This window comes from Sminthopsis crassicaudata, chromosome 4 (assembly GCF_048593235.1).
Source record: "Sminthopsis crassicaudata isolate SCR6 chromosome 4, ASM4859323v1, whole genome shotgun sequence".
NCBI classification, from domain to species: domain Eukaryota; kingdom Metazoa; phylum Chordata; class Mammalia; order Dasyuromorphia; family Dasyuridae; genus Sminthopsis; species Sminthopsis crassicaudata.
Genome location: NC_133620.1, coordinates 134,908,655 through 134,925,042, shown reverse-complemented (window position 1 = coordinate 134,925,042; position 16,388 = coordinate 134,908,655). Strand labels below are relative to the sequence as shown.

At 34.1% G+C, this 16,388-nt stretch overlaps 1 protein-coding gene across 9 annotated transcripts in view; it reads left to right on the top strand.

The window, feature by feature from the left end:
* Window positions 1–16,388, top strand: part of ARID1B (AT-rich interaction domain 1B) — a 523,204-nt gene that overhangs the window by 388,070 nt on the left and 118,746 nt on the right. For all 9 annotated transcript variants that reach the window (XM_074309447.1, XM_074309444.1, XM_074309443.1 and 6 more), the window contains one exon: window positions 11,983–12,226. In XM_074309447.1, the coding sequence (XP_074165548.1) occupies window positions 11,983–12,226 (244 nt within the window). The remainder of the gene's footprint in view (window positions 1–11,982; window positions 12,227–16,388) is intronic.

Below are 16,388 nucleotides of genomic sequence, written 5' to 3'. Positions count from 1 at the left end.
ACTAGGGCTTGCTGCCTGGGAGTATTTCATTTCTGTAGTCCTGAAGAAATGAATGGCTCCTAAGGGTTCTTGCCTTTTTGTTTTTAAATTTTATTTCCTGAATTCCTACGTGCTAAGCATTGCATTTCAGAGATAAATAGTAAAGTTTGTACCTGAGAGATACAAGAAGTGTTGTTCTATTGTTTTTCTGTTCTAAAGATTAATGGTTCTCTTTCATTGTTTAAAGAAAAAATAGAAACATCACACAACCTCTAAATCTTAGCTGTTTACAATTCTTGTTAGTTTGTCAATTTGCTCTGAAAGCATATGGATAGTTAGTATTTATTGTTTCATACATGGAGTTGGTATTGGTAAAATATCAACTCATTTCCTTCTTCACTAATCCTCTGTCTTCTGCCATTAGGGAATGAATGAATGAATGAATGATTAAGTGCTTACTATGTACTAATTAATACTATACTAATCACTAGGGATAAGAATAGAAAAAGTAAGATAGTCTGCTTTCAAAGAGCTTATTTTCTAGTGGGCAAGAAAGTATATATAGTAAATTTCAATTGCCAGTCAGACAGAAAGGTCCTATGGTCCTTAGGGTGCAATAGATGTTAATGTCTCTTGTTAAATGTTATTCTTTAATTTCACTATTCTTATGGCTATTGGGTTCAAGATGCTAGATGTCTCCTATCAGGAATTAAGTAGAGATGGTAATTGTGGACCAAGTGATAGTTGTTGGAAATATTCTTTTTACTATTAGGGTTTTTTAAGTACTACATTATCATTTTAAGGATATAATTAACAACCCTATCTTTTTTCTCCATTTAAGATGTATATGTGTTTATATGTATGCACATTATATAGGATATATTTACTATACAATATACACATGACTTGTAGATTATACATTCATCTTAAGTCTCCTGTGATGATACTATATACACACAATCATCTGGGCAATTCTCTTAATTTCTCTAGACTCTCTGCTCTACCCTATTTTCTCTATTTGTAAAATGAAGGGTTAGGTTAGAGTAGTTTTTGCCATATTTTTGAATGCCAGGACCCTTTTAACTTTAAAAATTTTTGATGCCCCACCCAAGAGTTTTTAATGTTCCTTCTTATATCTATTGATTTTTGCCATATTAGAAATAAATCATGATAGATTTTTTAAAAAAATGTTTACTTATTTAAAAATAAGGATACCATTTCAATAATACTTTTATGAAAACTATAATTTCCAAAAAAAATTGAAGAGTGGTATATTTTTCATGTTTTTTAAAATCTCTTCAAAGTTATACTTAATAGAAAACAGTTGTGTCCCTATATCTGCTTCCATATTCACTCTGTTACGATACACCATTTTGGTTAAAGTATATGAATAAAAGTCTACCTTATTCAAATATCTGTTTGGAAAAGGGGTTAGTATTTTAATTGGCAAATATCCTCTTAATATTATTGTGAAAAGTTTTGGCCCTTAAAGGTCCCTAAAAAGGTCTTGGGGAATTATCAGAGATAACTTTAACTTTAGCCCAATTTGAGTACTCTTGAGAATCATAAGAATCCTCTCATCTATAACTTCATATAATTTTGTATGGTTCAAATGAATAAGACTACCTTGTTGATTAGTAAAATCTCTCCAGTGAAGAAAATATTATAGCAGTAATTGAAATATCCTGGTTAACCTATATAACAGAGAAATATTTTTATATTTTACATGAGCTTTGATAATTATCTTTTCAGTGTGAAAGTTTCCTTGAGCATGAAGATCACAAACTATACTTCTTGCATGCCTTTTGTTCAAAGGCTCTCATTCAATAGACAAAACATGCCCACTATGCTTCTCTTTGAATTCTCTGGGTGAACCACATGAAAAATGTGGTATTCCACAGCATAAGATTTAACATAAAACAAAATATTGAACAGCTTACTAACATGTCAGTATTTGGAAAAATTACATACACATTTTTATGATTTTTTTTAAGTGTAGTATGAATGTAAACTTTTTCAGTGTGGTTCATGCCCCTTGAGAGATGAAAGAAAAAAATTTAAATATGAATCTTTAATGATTAGCATTTGAAGGGCTTTAGTATTTAATGAGCTAATATATAGTATATCTTACCTACAAAAATCTGACTTTCAAATGAACCAGAAGAGCAAACAGACTTAACTGTCCATGTTCAACTTTATCTTATAAACATAGCCAAAAGGAACCCCAATGCTACTGACATGAAAGCCATTGTGTATATGAGTACGTGGATGAGGTGAGAGATAAGGAGGGGACAATGAAGGATTTAGAATTTTTATAGAATTTTATCTAATACCAAAATATTATATTTAAAGCTTATTCTTCTTCCTGACTTCCCTATATCTGTCAGTGGCACCCAAATTTGCCCATTTGTTCCTATCTTATAGTCATCTTTGATATCTCCCAGGACTCTTCCTTCTTCATCAGTCACTTATCTTTGGATACCATTTCATGTTACTTTTCATATTCATCTTCTTCTCACCCTCATTGGTGCAGACTTTTTACATCTCTCTGAAAATATTGCATTTGTATCATAGTTCAGTCTGTTTCCTTCCAATTCATCATATACAGTACTATCAGAATAAAGCAGTTTAATTATCCTAATTCTTTTTTTAAAAGTCTTCCATTGTTTTCCTGCATTTTACATGATAAAGCCTAAACCCCTTAGTTTGATATTACCACTTAAGTTTTTCTACTAACTGCCTTCTGAGCCATGTCTCCTATTGTTCCTTTTCATTTATTTTATCCTTTATTCAAATATGCTTCTCAGACATGCCCCTGTCCTTGATTGAATATTTTTCCTTATGTCTTTCCCCATCCCTAATTTCCCACCGCACCCGTCTTGTTGAAATTCTCTCCATTCTTTTAAGACCTGGGTAAATATCTCCACTTTCACTAATCTTTCCTAGATTCTAGAATTTGTCTCTTCTGAATGGCCACTTATTTGGAATATTGTAAAGGGGATTAATAATTTGGTTCAAATAATATCCAAGGTCCCTTCTAGCCTCTGACCTAACTACATTAGCACCTTGATGGTACCTCTATTTCTGTAGCATATTCTCTAAAACTATTACCTCAACTCCTACTGACACTTTATATGAATATAAAGGTTACATTTTGGTGAGTGGTGCTTATCATTTGTGCAGGTACTCCCTCCATTGAGTTTAGACCTTTCAGCTCTTAAACTATTGTGAGTCTTTTGGTCTTCTCTGCTTTTGCAAGTAGTTTTATAAATTACTATTATAAAGAAGAAAAAACATTATAAGTTGATAAGCATTCTGATGATTATATTGTTGAAGCTAGTCTAAATAATTTATAAATAATGTTTTTTGTAATAACAATAATTTTTAGGATAGTTTAGTAACACACTGACATTTCATAATACCAAAGGGAAGAGAAAAACTTTGGAAGAATGCTACACCTTATCTAATGATTCATAAAACAAAATCAATAGAACACTAGACCTGGAATCATGAAGACTCAATTCATATCTAAACATAGATACATAACCTTTGTCTCAGTTTCCTCATCGATAAAATGATGAAAATTCTGGCACCTTACCTTTTAGAGTTGTGAGGATCATATGAGATAAATCTAAGACCTTTGCATATCTTAAAATAGTATGTAAGTGCTAGCTACTAATTGTTATTATGGTTATTCTTACTATAATGGCATAGACTTAAAGAACTTAAGGTCACTTGTACACCTTAAAAAGGTATGGGAGGTGATAGGGAGCCAGAGATACCTGCAAATGACAAATTGGATTTTCTTGAGACATGTGTGATTATATATGTACAGTTGTATGTTGACATACCATTTTGAGTAATTGAGGCTCCATACCTGTGATTTCATCATGGGAATTGTTCATAGCAGAAAATCCCTTTTCTGATTAACCTCAGCAACACATCCTTGGTAACTTAGGGTTAACATTTTTTGACAGTACATATGCATAGGTAATTTTTTAAAACATTATCCCTTGCACTCCCTTCTGTCCCGAATTTTCCTCTCCTTCCCTCCATCCCCTGCCCTAGATGGCAGACATTCCCATATATATTAAATATATTATCGTATATCCTAGATACAATATATGTGTGCAGAACCGAATTTGTTGTTGTTGTTGTTGTTTTGATGCTGCTGCTGCTGCTGCTGCTGCAAAGGAAGAATTGGATTCAGAAGATAAAAATAACCTGGGAAGAAGAACAAAAAATGCAAACAGTTTACACTCATTTCCTAGTGTTCCTTTTCTTGGTGTAGCTGATTCTGTCCATCATTGATCAATTGGAACTGAATTAGATCTTCTCTATGTTGAAGATATCCACTTCCATCAGAATGGAATTGTCTAATTCTAAACTAAACTGAGTTAGTGTGATTTGTCTGTAAACACACAGTTAATATCTACTGGATACAAAATTGAACCCCAAAAGTGCTAAAACCCAGGATCAACCTTCTATCTGCTCCACCATCATACCTTTCATATAATTGTAAAAGTTATATAACTTTGGTTAAAAAATGCAATGGTTGTGACTTAGAAAGTTTTCATAAATGATGTCATTCTCTCTCACTGCCTGAAACACTTTCTTTTCACAATTTCACCTACTGTCTTTCCTAACTTCCTATAAATCCCAGCTAAAATCTCATCTTTAATAGGAAGTCTTTCCCTAATTCTTAATTCTTTTGTCTTCTTTCTCTTAATTTTCTCCTATTTATCTTGTATCTACCTTCCTACTTACCTACTTACCTACCTATATTTGTTTCTATGTTGTTGCTCTCCCATTAGATTGAAAGCTCTCTGAGAATAAGTATTGTTTTTTGCCTCTTTTTTATCCATCTTCCTTAACACAATGATAGGCACATAGTTTCACAAATGCTTATTGATTGATTAAATTGATCTTCAGGAAGCTAACTAGTGATAAATTGAATACCATCATATCAGATGTATGTTTGACATGTATCTCAATCATATGACAAAGTGAAATATTCAAGAAAGGAATGTGCTATATATATATATATGTGTATATAAAATTATATATGTGTATATATATATATATATGTGTGTGTGTGTGTGTGTGTGTATTTTTTTTTTTAAGCCATATGGGCTCAGATGAAAAAAATCTTTTCTGTGCTTCACTTTGACTACCCATATAACTTGCCTTTCATAGATCCCTCTGCTGATTATGTTACAAATACAGATTTTTGTGCTAATTCAGAAATTTCTCTCTTGTCAAAGTCTGATAAAATTCTACCAGGAAAGCATAATAGCAGAATCCTTAGTACAATGAGATTTGTTTTACTTGTCAAATGTACAAAAATAAAGGTTACTTGTAGGCAAAGGGTAAAGGAAAGTGGTCAGAGATAGGCATTTACTTGGAGACATAATTCCAAATACAGAGAAAGCTTTGCTATAATTTGATTTTATCTAAACCTAAATCCATAAAAAGTCAGGGTTTTAAATGTAAAGTATCAATGTATAACAGAATATTTTATTTGGTGAGAGTTGGAAGGAGTTCAGTTATGTAGCAATTTTTTAAAGTCTTTCATAAGAAGCAGCAAGATTCTTTCATCAAAAACAAACCACTGGGGCAAAATTGTGAATTTTTTTTTTTTTTTTTTGGTTATACTTGAGCCCCTAGAATCAGTGTCTTAGCAATCAGCCCATCAAAAAAAAAGGAAGGATTTAAGGAATGCCTTGGGACATGGGGACTTCATCCCCTTAAAAGGAGTCCTCGCTGCAATTACCTTACCTGCCAACTTTCCAGCAAGATAAATGGAAGCACTGTAGCTTGAAGGTGCCTTGGTTTGAATGAGATGCAGTAAGGTCTCTCTGTTCTTTCCAGGCATCATAGATCTGATAGTCCTTATAAAAGAATAAGGTTGGTGCCCTGCTGACTAAATTGTCCTCTAGAGGAGTATTAGTTACAGAGCTTCTTTGTTAACTAGGCTGAATGCTTAAAGCACTGTTGAAGTTCTCTTATTAACACATTTTTAAATAGCTCTGCATATGGATACCCTAACGAGTGTGAATGTATCTGTATAATTTACATATAAAAGTTATGTGTGTATATAACTGGAATGTAGAAATCCTATCTTTCTTTATTACTGTTCTGTTACTCCCAGGCAATGAGCATTGAAATGCTGATGACATGTGAACAATATGAAGGCCACTGTTTTTATATTCTTCTCTTGGTATTTTCTTCAAGTTGAATCACAGAAGTGCTTTTGATAGGTTTGCTGTTTGATAGACGATCTCCTAATACTCATCTCCATTTTCTTCCTACTCCCCTCCCTTTTCTTAATATGGCAAGGGATTTTAATATTGGACAGAAAAGGGACTTTTTTTATATATTAAGGAGGCAGTTGCTGGCTAGCATTTTTATTTTTATAAACAAAGACATATAGGGTGCTGATTACAATTAACAGTGATTTTGGGGGGGGGCAGAATTGGGGATTCTTCTGTCCACTTACAAAGTTGGAATAAAACATAAGTTATCCAGAAGTAAACAAAAATCAAATCAAATAAATGCCTACTTTAGAGTTAAAAACTCTGAATTGATTCCATAATGTTTTACTAGATGATGGTTAAAAATACTTTTGAATTTGAAGATAACTTTTGTTATTTATATTTTAAAGCAATCATTGTTTTACATTTTGTTTCCCAAGAATTATTTCCCATTACATGACTTTAAAATACTCAGTTAAATCATTTTGTCTTATTTACATTTATAAAATTTTAGATATTAGACCTAAATCACAATGATTGCGCTTTACTTTAATGGAGCCATTGTTGACCTGCTTAATTTTTTTTTTTATTTAAAAAAAGGAAAAAAAAATTAAGTTCAGATTATTAATTTATGTTTTTCCAAGCACTTCTGAAGTAAGTAAAGAGTAAAATCCTTCTGGTTCATAAAATAAGTGTATTATGCCATTCTAAAGTTATTATTGAGTGCAACTAAAGCCGATCTAATGTGTGGTATCCTGTCCTCATTACCCACTCTCCCCTTTCTTCCTTACTCCTACTTTAAGGAAAGGAACAAACCAGCCACATTTAGTTCTCAAAGTAGAACAGAATCACATGTATGCCCTTGTACTTTTATGAATGAGTTGCATCCGGTTAGTGAAGAAATCCCTTTAAGGCATGTGCTTCAAGAAATATCTGAGTCCTGTCAGTCATTGTTTTCCCCTAGGGGATTAGCAAAATGAGAAGTTAGAATGCAACCTACTGAGGAGGGAAAAAATGAACTTGAGTCTTACCTGCTCTTAAACACACCAATATACCATAACAAGTATTTCATCTAGCCAATCAATTGGGTTTTGTCATGTTGATCCCAAGCATTTGACTTGACTGCTGAATTAAAATAATTATCTTTGTATGTTATCTACTTAATAAAATGTTCCAAATACTATATGGTATTACACAAAGCTGTTTGCAATTCTGAAAATCTGAATAGGTCAGTTTAACTGAAGTATCCATAGTAAATATATTATTTTACCAATTCTGTGTGTGCAGATTCATGCTTCTAATATGATGTAAACTGAAATTTCTATGTACTTTATCTGTTTAAGTTCTGAAAAACTGATTCCATTCTCCCAGTTTTATTTTGGAAGTTTGATATGAAACTATTTCTAGGGATGATATTTTGAATCTACAGTGTTTCTGCTACATTTGTTATTCATAGCAACAGTTATCATTTGACTCTGTTTAAGATTGCCCTCTATTTTACTTAGAAAAGTATTACTCTTCCTAATACAAGATATTCCTGGTCTCAATAAGTATACTATAGCAGATGTTGATCTTGGAAGATTTTCATCAACTAAGCCGCCACAGGGGTGTGTGTGTGTGTGTTTAAATTATTGGTAGTTTTGCTTTAAAATGGGTTTTATGGCATAAGCCATAATAGCAGGTGGAAATTTGAAGAGGAAAGCAAAATTCCTCCTAGAACAATTCTAGATGTGATTTGACCTAATGAGACATTGCCAGTTATATTGTGGAGTTGGGACAATTTCTTTCTTACAGTTTCTGTAGACTATCTCCTGTTCCATTCCCATTCTCACTATCATCTTCTCTATCTTCCTATTTTACTACCATTGAGGAATAACTGAATTTAGCACTGGAGTCAGTATTAACAACCACATCTACTTCATAAGAAGAACTAAAAAGATATATCCCCTTTCCTTCTTTGTGAGGTGGGGACTATGAGGGTGGAACAGTGCTTGGGCACAGTTAGGCTTGTTTATTCTGTTGAATAGTTTTACTCATCTGCTTATAATTTTGTATTCATTGTTTCAAGAAAGGAATCATTGGAGAGAAAATTATATTTGGAAATTAAAGTAATAAAACCAAAAATTTTTTGAAGCAAAAATGATTGGGAGAGAAATACTTCCACTTGAGTGTGTATACTTAGTGCCAAATATTCATCTCCCTACTTAGTTCTTGGGCAATGCCCAGGTCCTCCAGATTGGTCCCATTTTACAAATGGGGAAACCTGAGATAGAGAAAATTTAGTTATATGTCTACAGTGATACAATTAATTAGTGTCAGAACTTGGGCTAGAAGAAACCAATTGATTTCTCATCTAATTATTTTTATACTATATAATAACAATAGTCCTCTTACTATCATGAAAGGAAATTTACAGAGCCAGAATATATTTATTTGGATGGATGAACTGTATTCAAGTTATTCGATTATATTGCCTGGGCATTAAAGCATTAAACATTTGCTCCACCTTATCCAGGTTTTCATTCTTCCTTCTTAATCAGGATGGAAGATCCTATCTTCTTGCTCCCTATTTATTCCTAACTCTTTAGGGAAAGAGAGAAATCCTGTTCTTTCCTTACTTGTCTATCCTACTTTTGTCACCCAGACTAGACTGAGCATTTTAGCCTCATATGTCCCTAGAAAATGAATTTGTTCCTCTACCCCACAGATACATCTACTTCTTTTGACTTTCAAGCCAGCACTTTCCTTCTAAAAGCTGTTTGACCTACTCCAGTTGATTGTTACAGCAGAAATTTCCTAAGAACCTTACTCTTCTTCCCCTTTCATCCCTAATTATATTGGTATGCCTTTCTTAATTTAGTTTCCCTTGACCAAACTCCTCCAATCTTATTACACAATCTTAGCTGCCCCCTCCCCTCCCTTCTCTCTCTTTCTCTTTTTTCTTCTCTTTCCCATTATTCCCTTTAATACTTTTATAATTATGTTGATTCCCTTAGATATATTTTCATTTGGCCACAATTGTTATATTATCTCTCATTCTACCTATCTCATTTTAGGGAAATTACAGTATTGAGTAGTTACTCAATTACATAAAACATGGCTTATAAAGATCCCTTGAAGGAATTATACATATTTTAATTTGGATAAATTCAGATAGAAGAAAGATGACAGATTCTCTCAAATATTTGTAAGTTTGACTGATAGGAAAAAGATTAGATTTGTTCTATTTTGGGTTTAGTAGGAGAACGTAGATAGACTTTTCTTTGACTATGATAATTTACCTTCCCTTTTCCAGGCTTCCAGGCTAGCAGAAGGATGCTAGGTAAGAGTCAGTATTGGTAGGATCAAGAGAGAATTTGGTGGGAAAATATCACTTGAACTCCATAAATTGCTAGTTGAGGAGAGTACTTTGGAAGACTTTAATTATACAAACGTGAGTTCTTGGCAAAATTACATGTAAAATTTGCCCATTAATATAGAATTAAAAAACTTTATATGGGTTTGAAGTCAACTAAAATTGCTTTTTATTGCATCTGGTAATTTATACGCAAACACAGGGCAGCTAGGTGGCATTGTAGACGGAAGGAGTGCCAGGAGAACCCAAGTTAAAATCCAGACTGTGACTCTGGGCAAGATACTTAACTCTTTTTGCCTCAGTTTCCTCATTTACAAAATGAGCTGGAGAAGCAAAAAGCAAACCTCTGTGGTATCTTTGCCAAGAAAACATCAAACGGGGTCAAGGAAAGTTGGATACTATGGAAAGAACTCAACAACACAAACGTAAAAACACTTTCAGTGAACAATTAAGCTAGACAGACTTCAAGCTTTTCCATATTAATAAAGCAAACTTAGAATTTTCAAGCTCTGCTATATTACTGAAATAAAAACAAATTTTACTTCCCTAAAGGAATGCACTAAGGGATCTTTCAAAAACCACAAATAGTTAAGATTTTAACTCTTAGCCAAGTGCTTAATAATTTGAATGAAAACTTTCTCGTATACATGCCTCATGTATCATCACAAGACTGGTTTATTTCTCCAGAGCTGTATATTGTAAGAAATTAATACTATCAAGTCTATAAATAAAATATAAGTAAAAACTCATTAGGAAGATCTTCTGGGACATCATAGTTATTTTGTTGTAATGGATCTTTTTCTTTCAGTGAATGAATTGCTAATAGGTACTTTACTAGTCTTTACATCCTAGAGACAGAACTGAACTGATGCTTAGCATCTAATTAGCAAGTAAAAAGAAGTGTATTGACCTCTTAAGAAAGGGAAAATAAATGGTATCTAACTTTTACACATTCTTTCTCCTCAAGATTTATTTTGTTTGTTAGGCTGAATATTTAAATGGTTTGATTTAGTTGGCTAGCTAGTTTGAAATTGAGAGGAGTAGAAGAATGATTGCTATTTGTTGACAAAAACAAAACCTTTGATTGTTCTGCTTTCCTTTTCCCACCTAAAGTGTAAACAATTGTTTTGTTCAGATTGTGGTGTGAGACCAAACTAGTGAAAATACTTGTGTTGGTTAGAAAATGTATTGCATAAATTTCAAGCCAGATAAACCTTTTGTTATACTGAACCTTTCTTTCTAGTGGTATTTATTACAATATTTTGACTTTACTGTTGCAGTTTTTATCTGTTGATTCTTCTTAAAACAATGATAGTACACAATGCTGATCCAAGAGTATAATGTAACCAAAATAGTGCTATGAATTTGATTTGCAATTATTTTTGGCCTCTATAAGAATAAAGCAAGAGTTTCAAAATATGTGGATTAATTTCACATATACTCATAATAAAATATAATTTCTTAAACAATTTTATAATTACTTCAAATGTCCAGAAGTTCTCTTCTTTCTGTTCAATCAACTAGCAAGCATTTATCCAGTGAATTGTCATGTTGCTAGGTTCTTGGGATTCTGGAAATCACCAGCATCTGGGGGGATGAAAAAAGATCTTATATGTTAGGTAACACTCACTAAACTTGGAAGGAAATTAGGTATCGGAGAGGGGCAAAAGGGATTATATCACAGATCAGGGGAACATTCTGTGCAAAGGCACAAAATTAGGAGGTTGAGTGTCACATTCAAAGATAATTAAATAGTCACTTTGGGTGGAACACTGAGTACGTGAAAAAGAATGACATGGAATAAGTTTGGAAAGGTAGGACTGGAGCTAGATTTTGAAAAGCTCAGAAACCTCAAAGCTTAATTGAAGTTTTTAGTTATTTTTACATATTTGCATTGATTACATATTTATTACATATTTGCCTAGTCACTTTTCTTAATTTGAATATCAGAGGATGCAGTATGGAAAAAAAAAAAAACAAAACAAAACATGTTCCCAGTCCACAGTTTTTAAACTCAACAACATCTTTTGTTACTTCAATATTAATAATTTCTTTCACCCAATCAGGAGGGATGGGTGAATATACCACATTGCCATCCAATGCTAGCTGTGAGAAATTGAACTGATTTATTACACTAAGTACTCAAAGAATACTCAGAGGTGGTTCCTGGAAAAAAGGGTAGTTGACTTTGAAAGAAATGATCATATTTTTATTGATGTAGCTTATGAGACCTGATAATATCTTTAGTTGACAAAGTAGCCATAATGATTTGAATGATTGCTTTTATAAAAATCTGTTGTAACTAAATTCTATAGATGAACTTGGATTGGGCAACGAACTAGCAGCGTTTTAAGTACATTAATACATATTTTCTCTCTTTTCCCCTTTATTCAGGACTTATCTGGCTCCATTGATGACTTGCCCACAGGAACAGAAGCAACTTTGAGTTCAGCAGTGAGTGCATCAGGCTCCACTAGCAGTCAAGGGGATCAGAGCAATCCTGCACAGTCACCCTTCTCTCCTCATGCTTCCCCCCATCTTTCCAGTATCCCAGGGGGCCCATCACCTTCCCCTGTGGGCTCTCCTGTTGGGAGTAACCAGTCAAGATCGGGCCCAATTTCTCCTGCAAGTATTCCAGGTATTACTGACTTATTTTGATTTTTCTTGGATAACAAAGCTGGATCTAGGCTTAATGACTTAGAACAGTTAGATCCCCATCAAAGAAGTACTTTGCAATATTCTATTTTGGGGATCAAAATGTCCCAGGGATCTGACAAGGCAGTTATCAGTGATAAGTGCCCAGTTCGAAAGTATAACTAATAGTCGTTACAACAAAATAACTATGATGTCCCAGGAGATCTTTCTAATGAGTTTTTTACTTATATTTTATTTATAGATTTGATAGTATTAATTTCTTACAATATATAGCTCTGGAGAAAGAGCTAATAGTCTCTTTTCTCCTCCCTCTTATCCACTCCAGGAATTAAGTTAAATGACTTTGATTTTTAATACTCCTCAGTTTACATGTTTGTTTGCTCTGCCAAAGCTAAATAATCTTCCTTTCTGCCTACATACATTTTTACAATGTTTCTGCTCAATCAGAATACTATATCAACAAATTCCACTAAACTCTTTTGTCAAATAGAATGTTAACCAGTGGGTTTGTTTTTATGACTCTATCTCAGTATAAAATGTTGTTTTATTTTCAAAAACCTTATAACTTCATGCTTGTAGTAGTATGTTAATTCATTCATCACATATATTTGAAAACTTTTTTCCAGTGTATAGTTCTACCCATCTCATACTTATTAGCATCTCATGCAACTTCTCAGAAATGCAGTTATTTTGTTAATCACTTTATATATTGTATGACACAATTTCTTTTATTAAGTATATGGGACAATTTTTTTGATTTTTGAATCGGACAATCAAGGGGCATTTAGTAAATACTCTTTGCCAAACACTAAGCCAAGCACTGAGGATACAAAGAAAATGAAAAACAGCGTCCCTTCCTTTAAGAAGCTCATATTCTAATGCAGGGGTTCTCAAACTACGCCGAGGGCCAGATGCGTGCTGAGGACGGTTATGCAACGGGCCTGGTTATGGCAAATGGGCTGAGAGGCGGAGACAGTGAGTGTGAGGTTGTGTTTTTACTATAGTCCGGCCCTCCAACAGTCTGAAGGCCCTCTATTTAAAAAGTTTGAGGACCACTGTTAATGGTTGAAACAACATGGAAATAACTGTGTGTGTGTGTGTGTGTGTGTGTGTGTGTGTGTGTGTATTATCAGATACATATAGTATAAATGGAAGCTTAATTGTGGTATATAGCTCATTATTTCAGCTATAGATTAGATATCATTTTCCTGTATATTAGTTTGGCTAAAATGATATATAAGTAGGTATAATGCTTCCTCTTCTGAACTTGCTACTAGTTCCTTTATGAGTTTACTGGTAGATGCTGAATCCCAGGTCATAAGTTATATTGTTTTTAAGAGTGACATTTCTATAATGTTTTTCCTACATGATAGTATATATTTTTTACTGCTGGCTACTCACTGATAATGATATGTGTGAAGGATGCTACCTACGATAAACTTTCTTTATCTTTTAAGCCTATGCTCAAATTTCACTTATTTTTTACTCTATTGTTTCTATCAAGGTGAGATTAAGTTTCTAAAAATGTTTATTTTTTATGGGTGTATGTTCCATAAAGAAGTCTTGAAACACTCAGGAAACCAGATACTTGCTATGTCTAAGTATGTCTAAGATTGGAAGTACTGCTCTGAAATAGTTTACTTTGTAGAAAATCTTCTAATTTGGCCAATTCCATTTCAAAAATAGTGACTGCATTTCAGTCATCTGTGACTCCTCAGTGTGAGGATTGCACCACTACCAAAAAAGGCTGTAGCCTTGTCTGCCATAACTTTGGTGGTCTTTATACATTTCTGAGCCCAAAAATTCCTTTCCTCTAGGCTATAATCTTCTCACAAGACAAAGCTCTTCAAAAACTATGCTAGTTTTCCCAGGGTTGTATGAGGCATCTTATGGCTGCTTTTGAGAGATTTCACTTCTCTGAATTTTGTTCTTTTGTTTTTCCCCAACACATGTCCTTCCAAGTTTGACATCTGTGTTGTGGCAAACATAAGCTCTGATTTGAAATTTTGTGAATGTTAGGAAGTCAGGTAGGAAATACCTATCCTAACTTGAAAATAAGACACTAATATAGGATAGCAGTTAAATTTCACATAGGAGTTATGTGGAAAAGGATACAACAAAGAAGGTACTGACGGCAGATTAAAAGAAAAAACTACAAAAAACTGGGGAAAAAATAGACCTTTGTCAATGCTTGGATTTTTGAGATGTGTATTAATTCTACTTTCTAAGCACTAAAAATCAGTTGAAGCTGTATAGTAATCACCAATCTAAAATAGAGCTACAGAAGGAATCTCCATTCCAGCTATTTTAACAATGTCAATTATATTTTTATTAATATTGATAATATGGAGAAGCAATGAGGTATTATGGAGAAGAGTTATCAGTTTTGGAGTCAGTAGGGCTCAGCTTCTTCCCTGATTCTAATAAACTAGTAAACAAGCTGAACTTGGACCATCCCCTTGTTTTCAATGCCCTCCCAATACCACCTTTCCAGAGGCATTTCCAGACTCTGTCAATGCAAGGAGATTCCACCTACACATGGAACTCTCTACACTGATAAAATCTCTGGTCCAAATGCCACCAACCCAAAGTGAAGATATTCTTAGTATCTTCACATTCCCCTTATCTCAGAATGGCCTCATTCCTATTCAGATTCTATTTCTATGAAGTTCCCGATGGTTTTTCTCTCAATCCTTCTCCCTGCTGGTTCCCCAACAAATCTAAATGTTGGAATATGTGAAAATGAGATCTACCTCTGAAATTCTTAAATCAGTCAGATTAGATTTGCTTAGGGACCCCATGTGCCGCTTCATAAACAAGAATTTGGTTTGTTTCTTCACTTTTATTTTTTCTCCACTTTCTCTCTATCCCCTGTCCTTATACGTATATCCGCCCCCTTCTTGATTTGTTTTTTTCTGACCTCACTCTGTCCCATTACCTCCTGCTATATCTTGCTACTGCCTCTCCATGTGACGCAGATTGGCTCTTTCAATCATTGTCTCTCCAGCAAGTCATTGTAAAATGAGCAGCTGTTATGTAGCTGATAGCCATGATGAGGAAAAGCCAAAATATTGGAGGGGATTCTTGCTGGGAAGACTGTTTGAATAAAGGTGTTGCTTTCCCAGTGTTTGTTGGAAAAGAACCATCATTTTCTCCATATCTGCTCTGGGTAAATAAAATCGACAACTAATGAGAAACATCACAAAGGTAGATAAACAAACCACCTACAATAAAACCTCCCAAATGGCTGATTCTGTTCAGTGCCTGTTTAAACTGTTTCTCCACCCACTGCAAATTTGCCCTCCTATATTGCCTTCTGACAAACATTTCCAGTTTCATGGGAATTGCTACCATGATGCACTTGCATAGCATTGGCACCGGCATATCCCTAACTCAGTGGGGCATTTCCTTCCTGCATTCCTTTTGAAAAGCAGGATGGAGATTTTCTATGGTAAGTAGCCACATGGATCAGCTGCCTTTGTTTCCACATTACTGGGTTCCAGCTTTATAGCCATCTATAGTAGGGAAAGGTACAGAAATCTGCTTCTGACTATTTAATTTATACATGTATTTAAGAACAGAAATACATGTGCTTTTCAGTGCCATGTGGTAGTAAATTCTTGCATCACTTGATCTCCCCCCTTCCTCCCTTACACACAATCTTTTAATCCCCCTACTTCGAATTGTTAAAGTCTCATATGGGGATGGAAGCCATAGCTCCTTTCCTCCTCCTTCCTCTCCCCCACTGAATTTCTTGTAGTTGTAGTTAAAGAAAATGTACTTAATTAAAGCAGACCTGATGCCTTCATGTAGCCATTCCTGCCATTTATGGGCGCCAACCACTAATTTCTTTGTAAAAAAATAATTTCTTTTCTTCCTTAACTTTTTGCTTCATGTTGCAGCCCAGATCTCTTTGATTGTTGTTTTTTTTGTTCTGGAGCAGGAGCCATGGCTGCCTTTTATCTGGTGTGGGTCTCACTCTGCCTCATTCTACCTATCACGCTCGTAGAAGCTGACACAGCACATCAAAATGCGCTGCTGTTGCCAGAAGATTTAGTGGATGTTAATTTCACTTGTCTTGCCTCCTGTGCCAACCGTTCCAGTTTACTAACAAAGCAAAAATGTAAATAAGCCCAACAATTTTT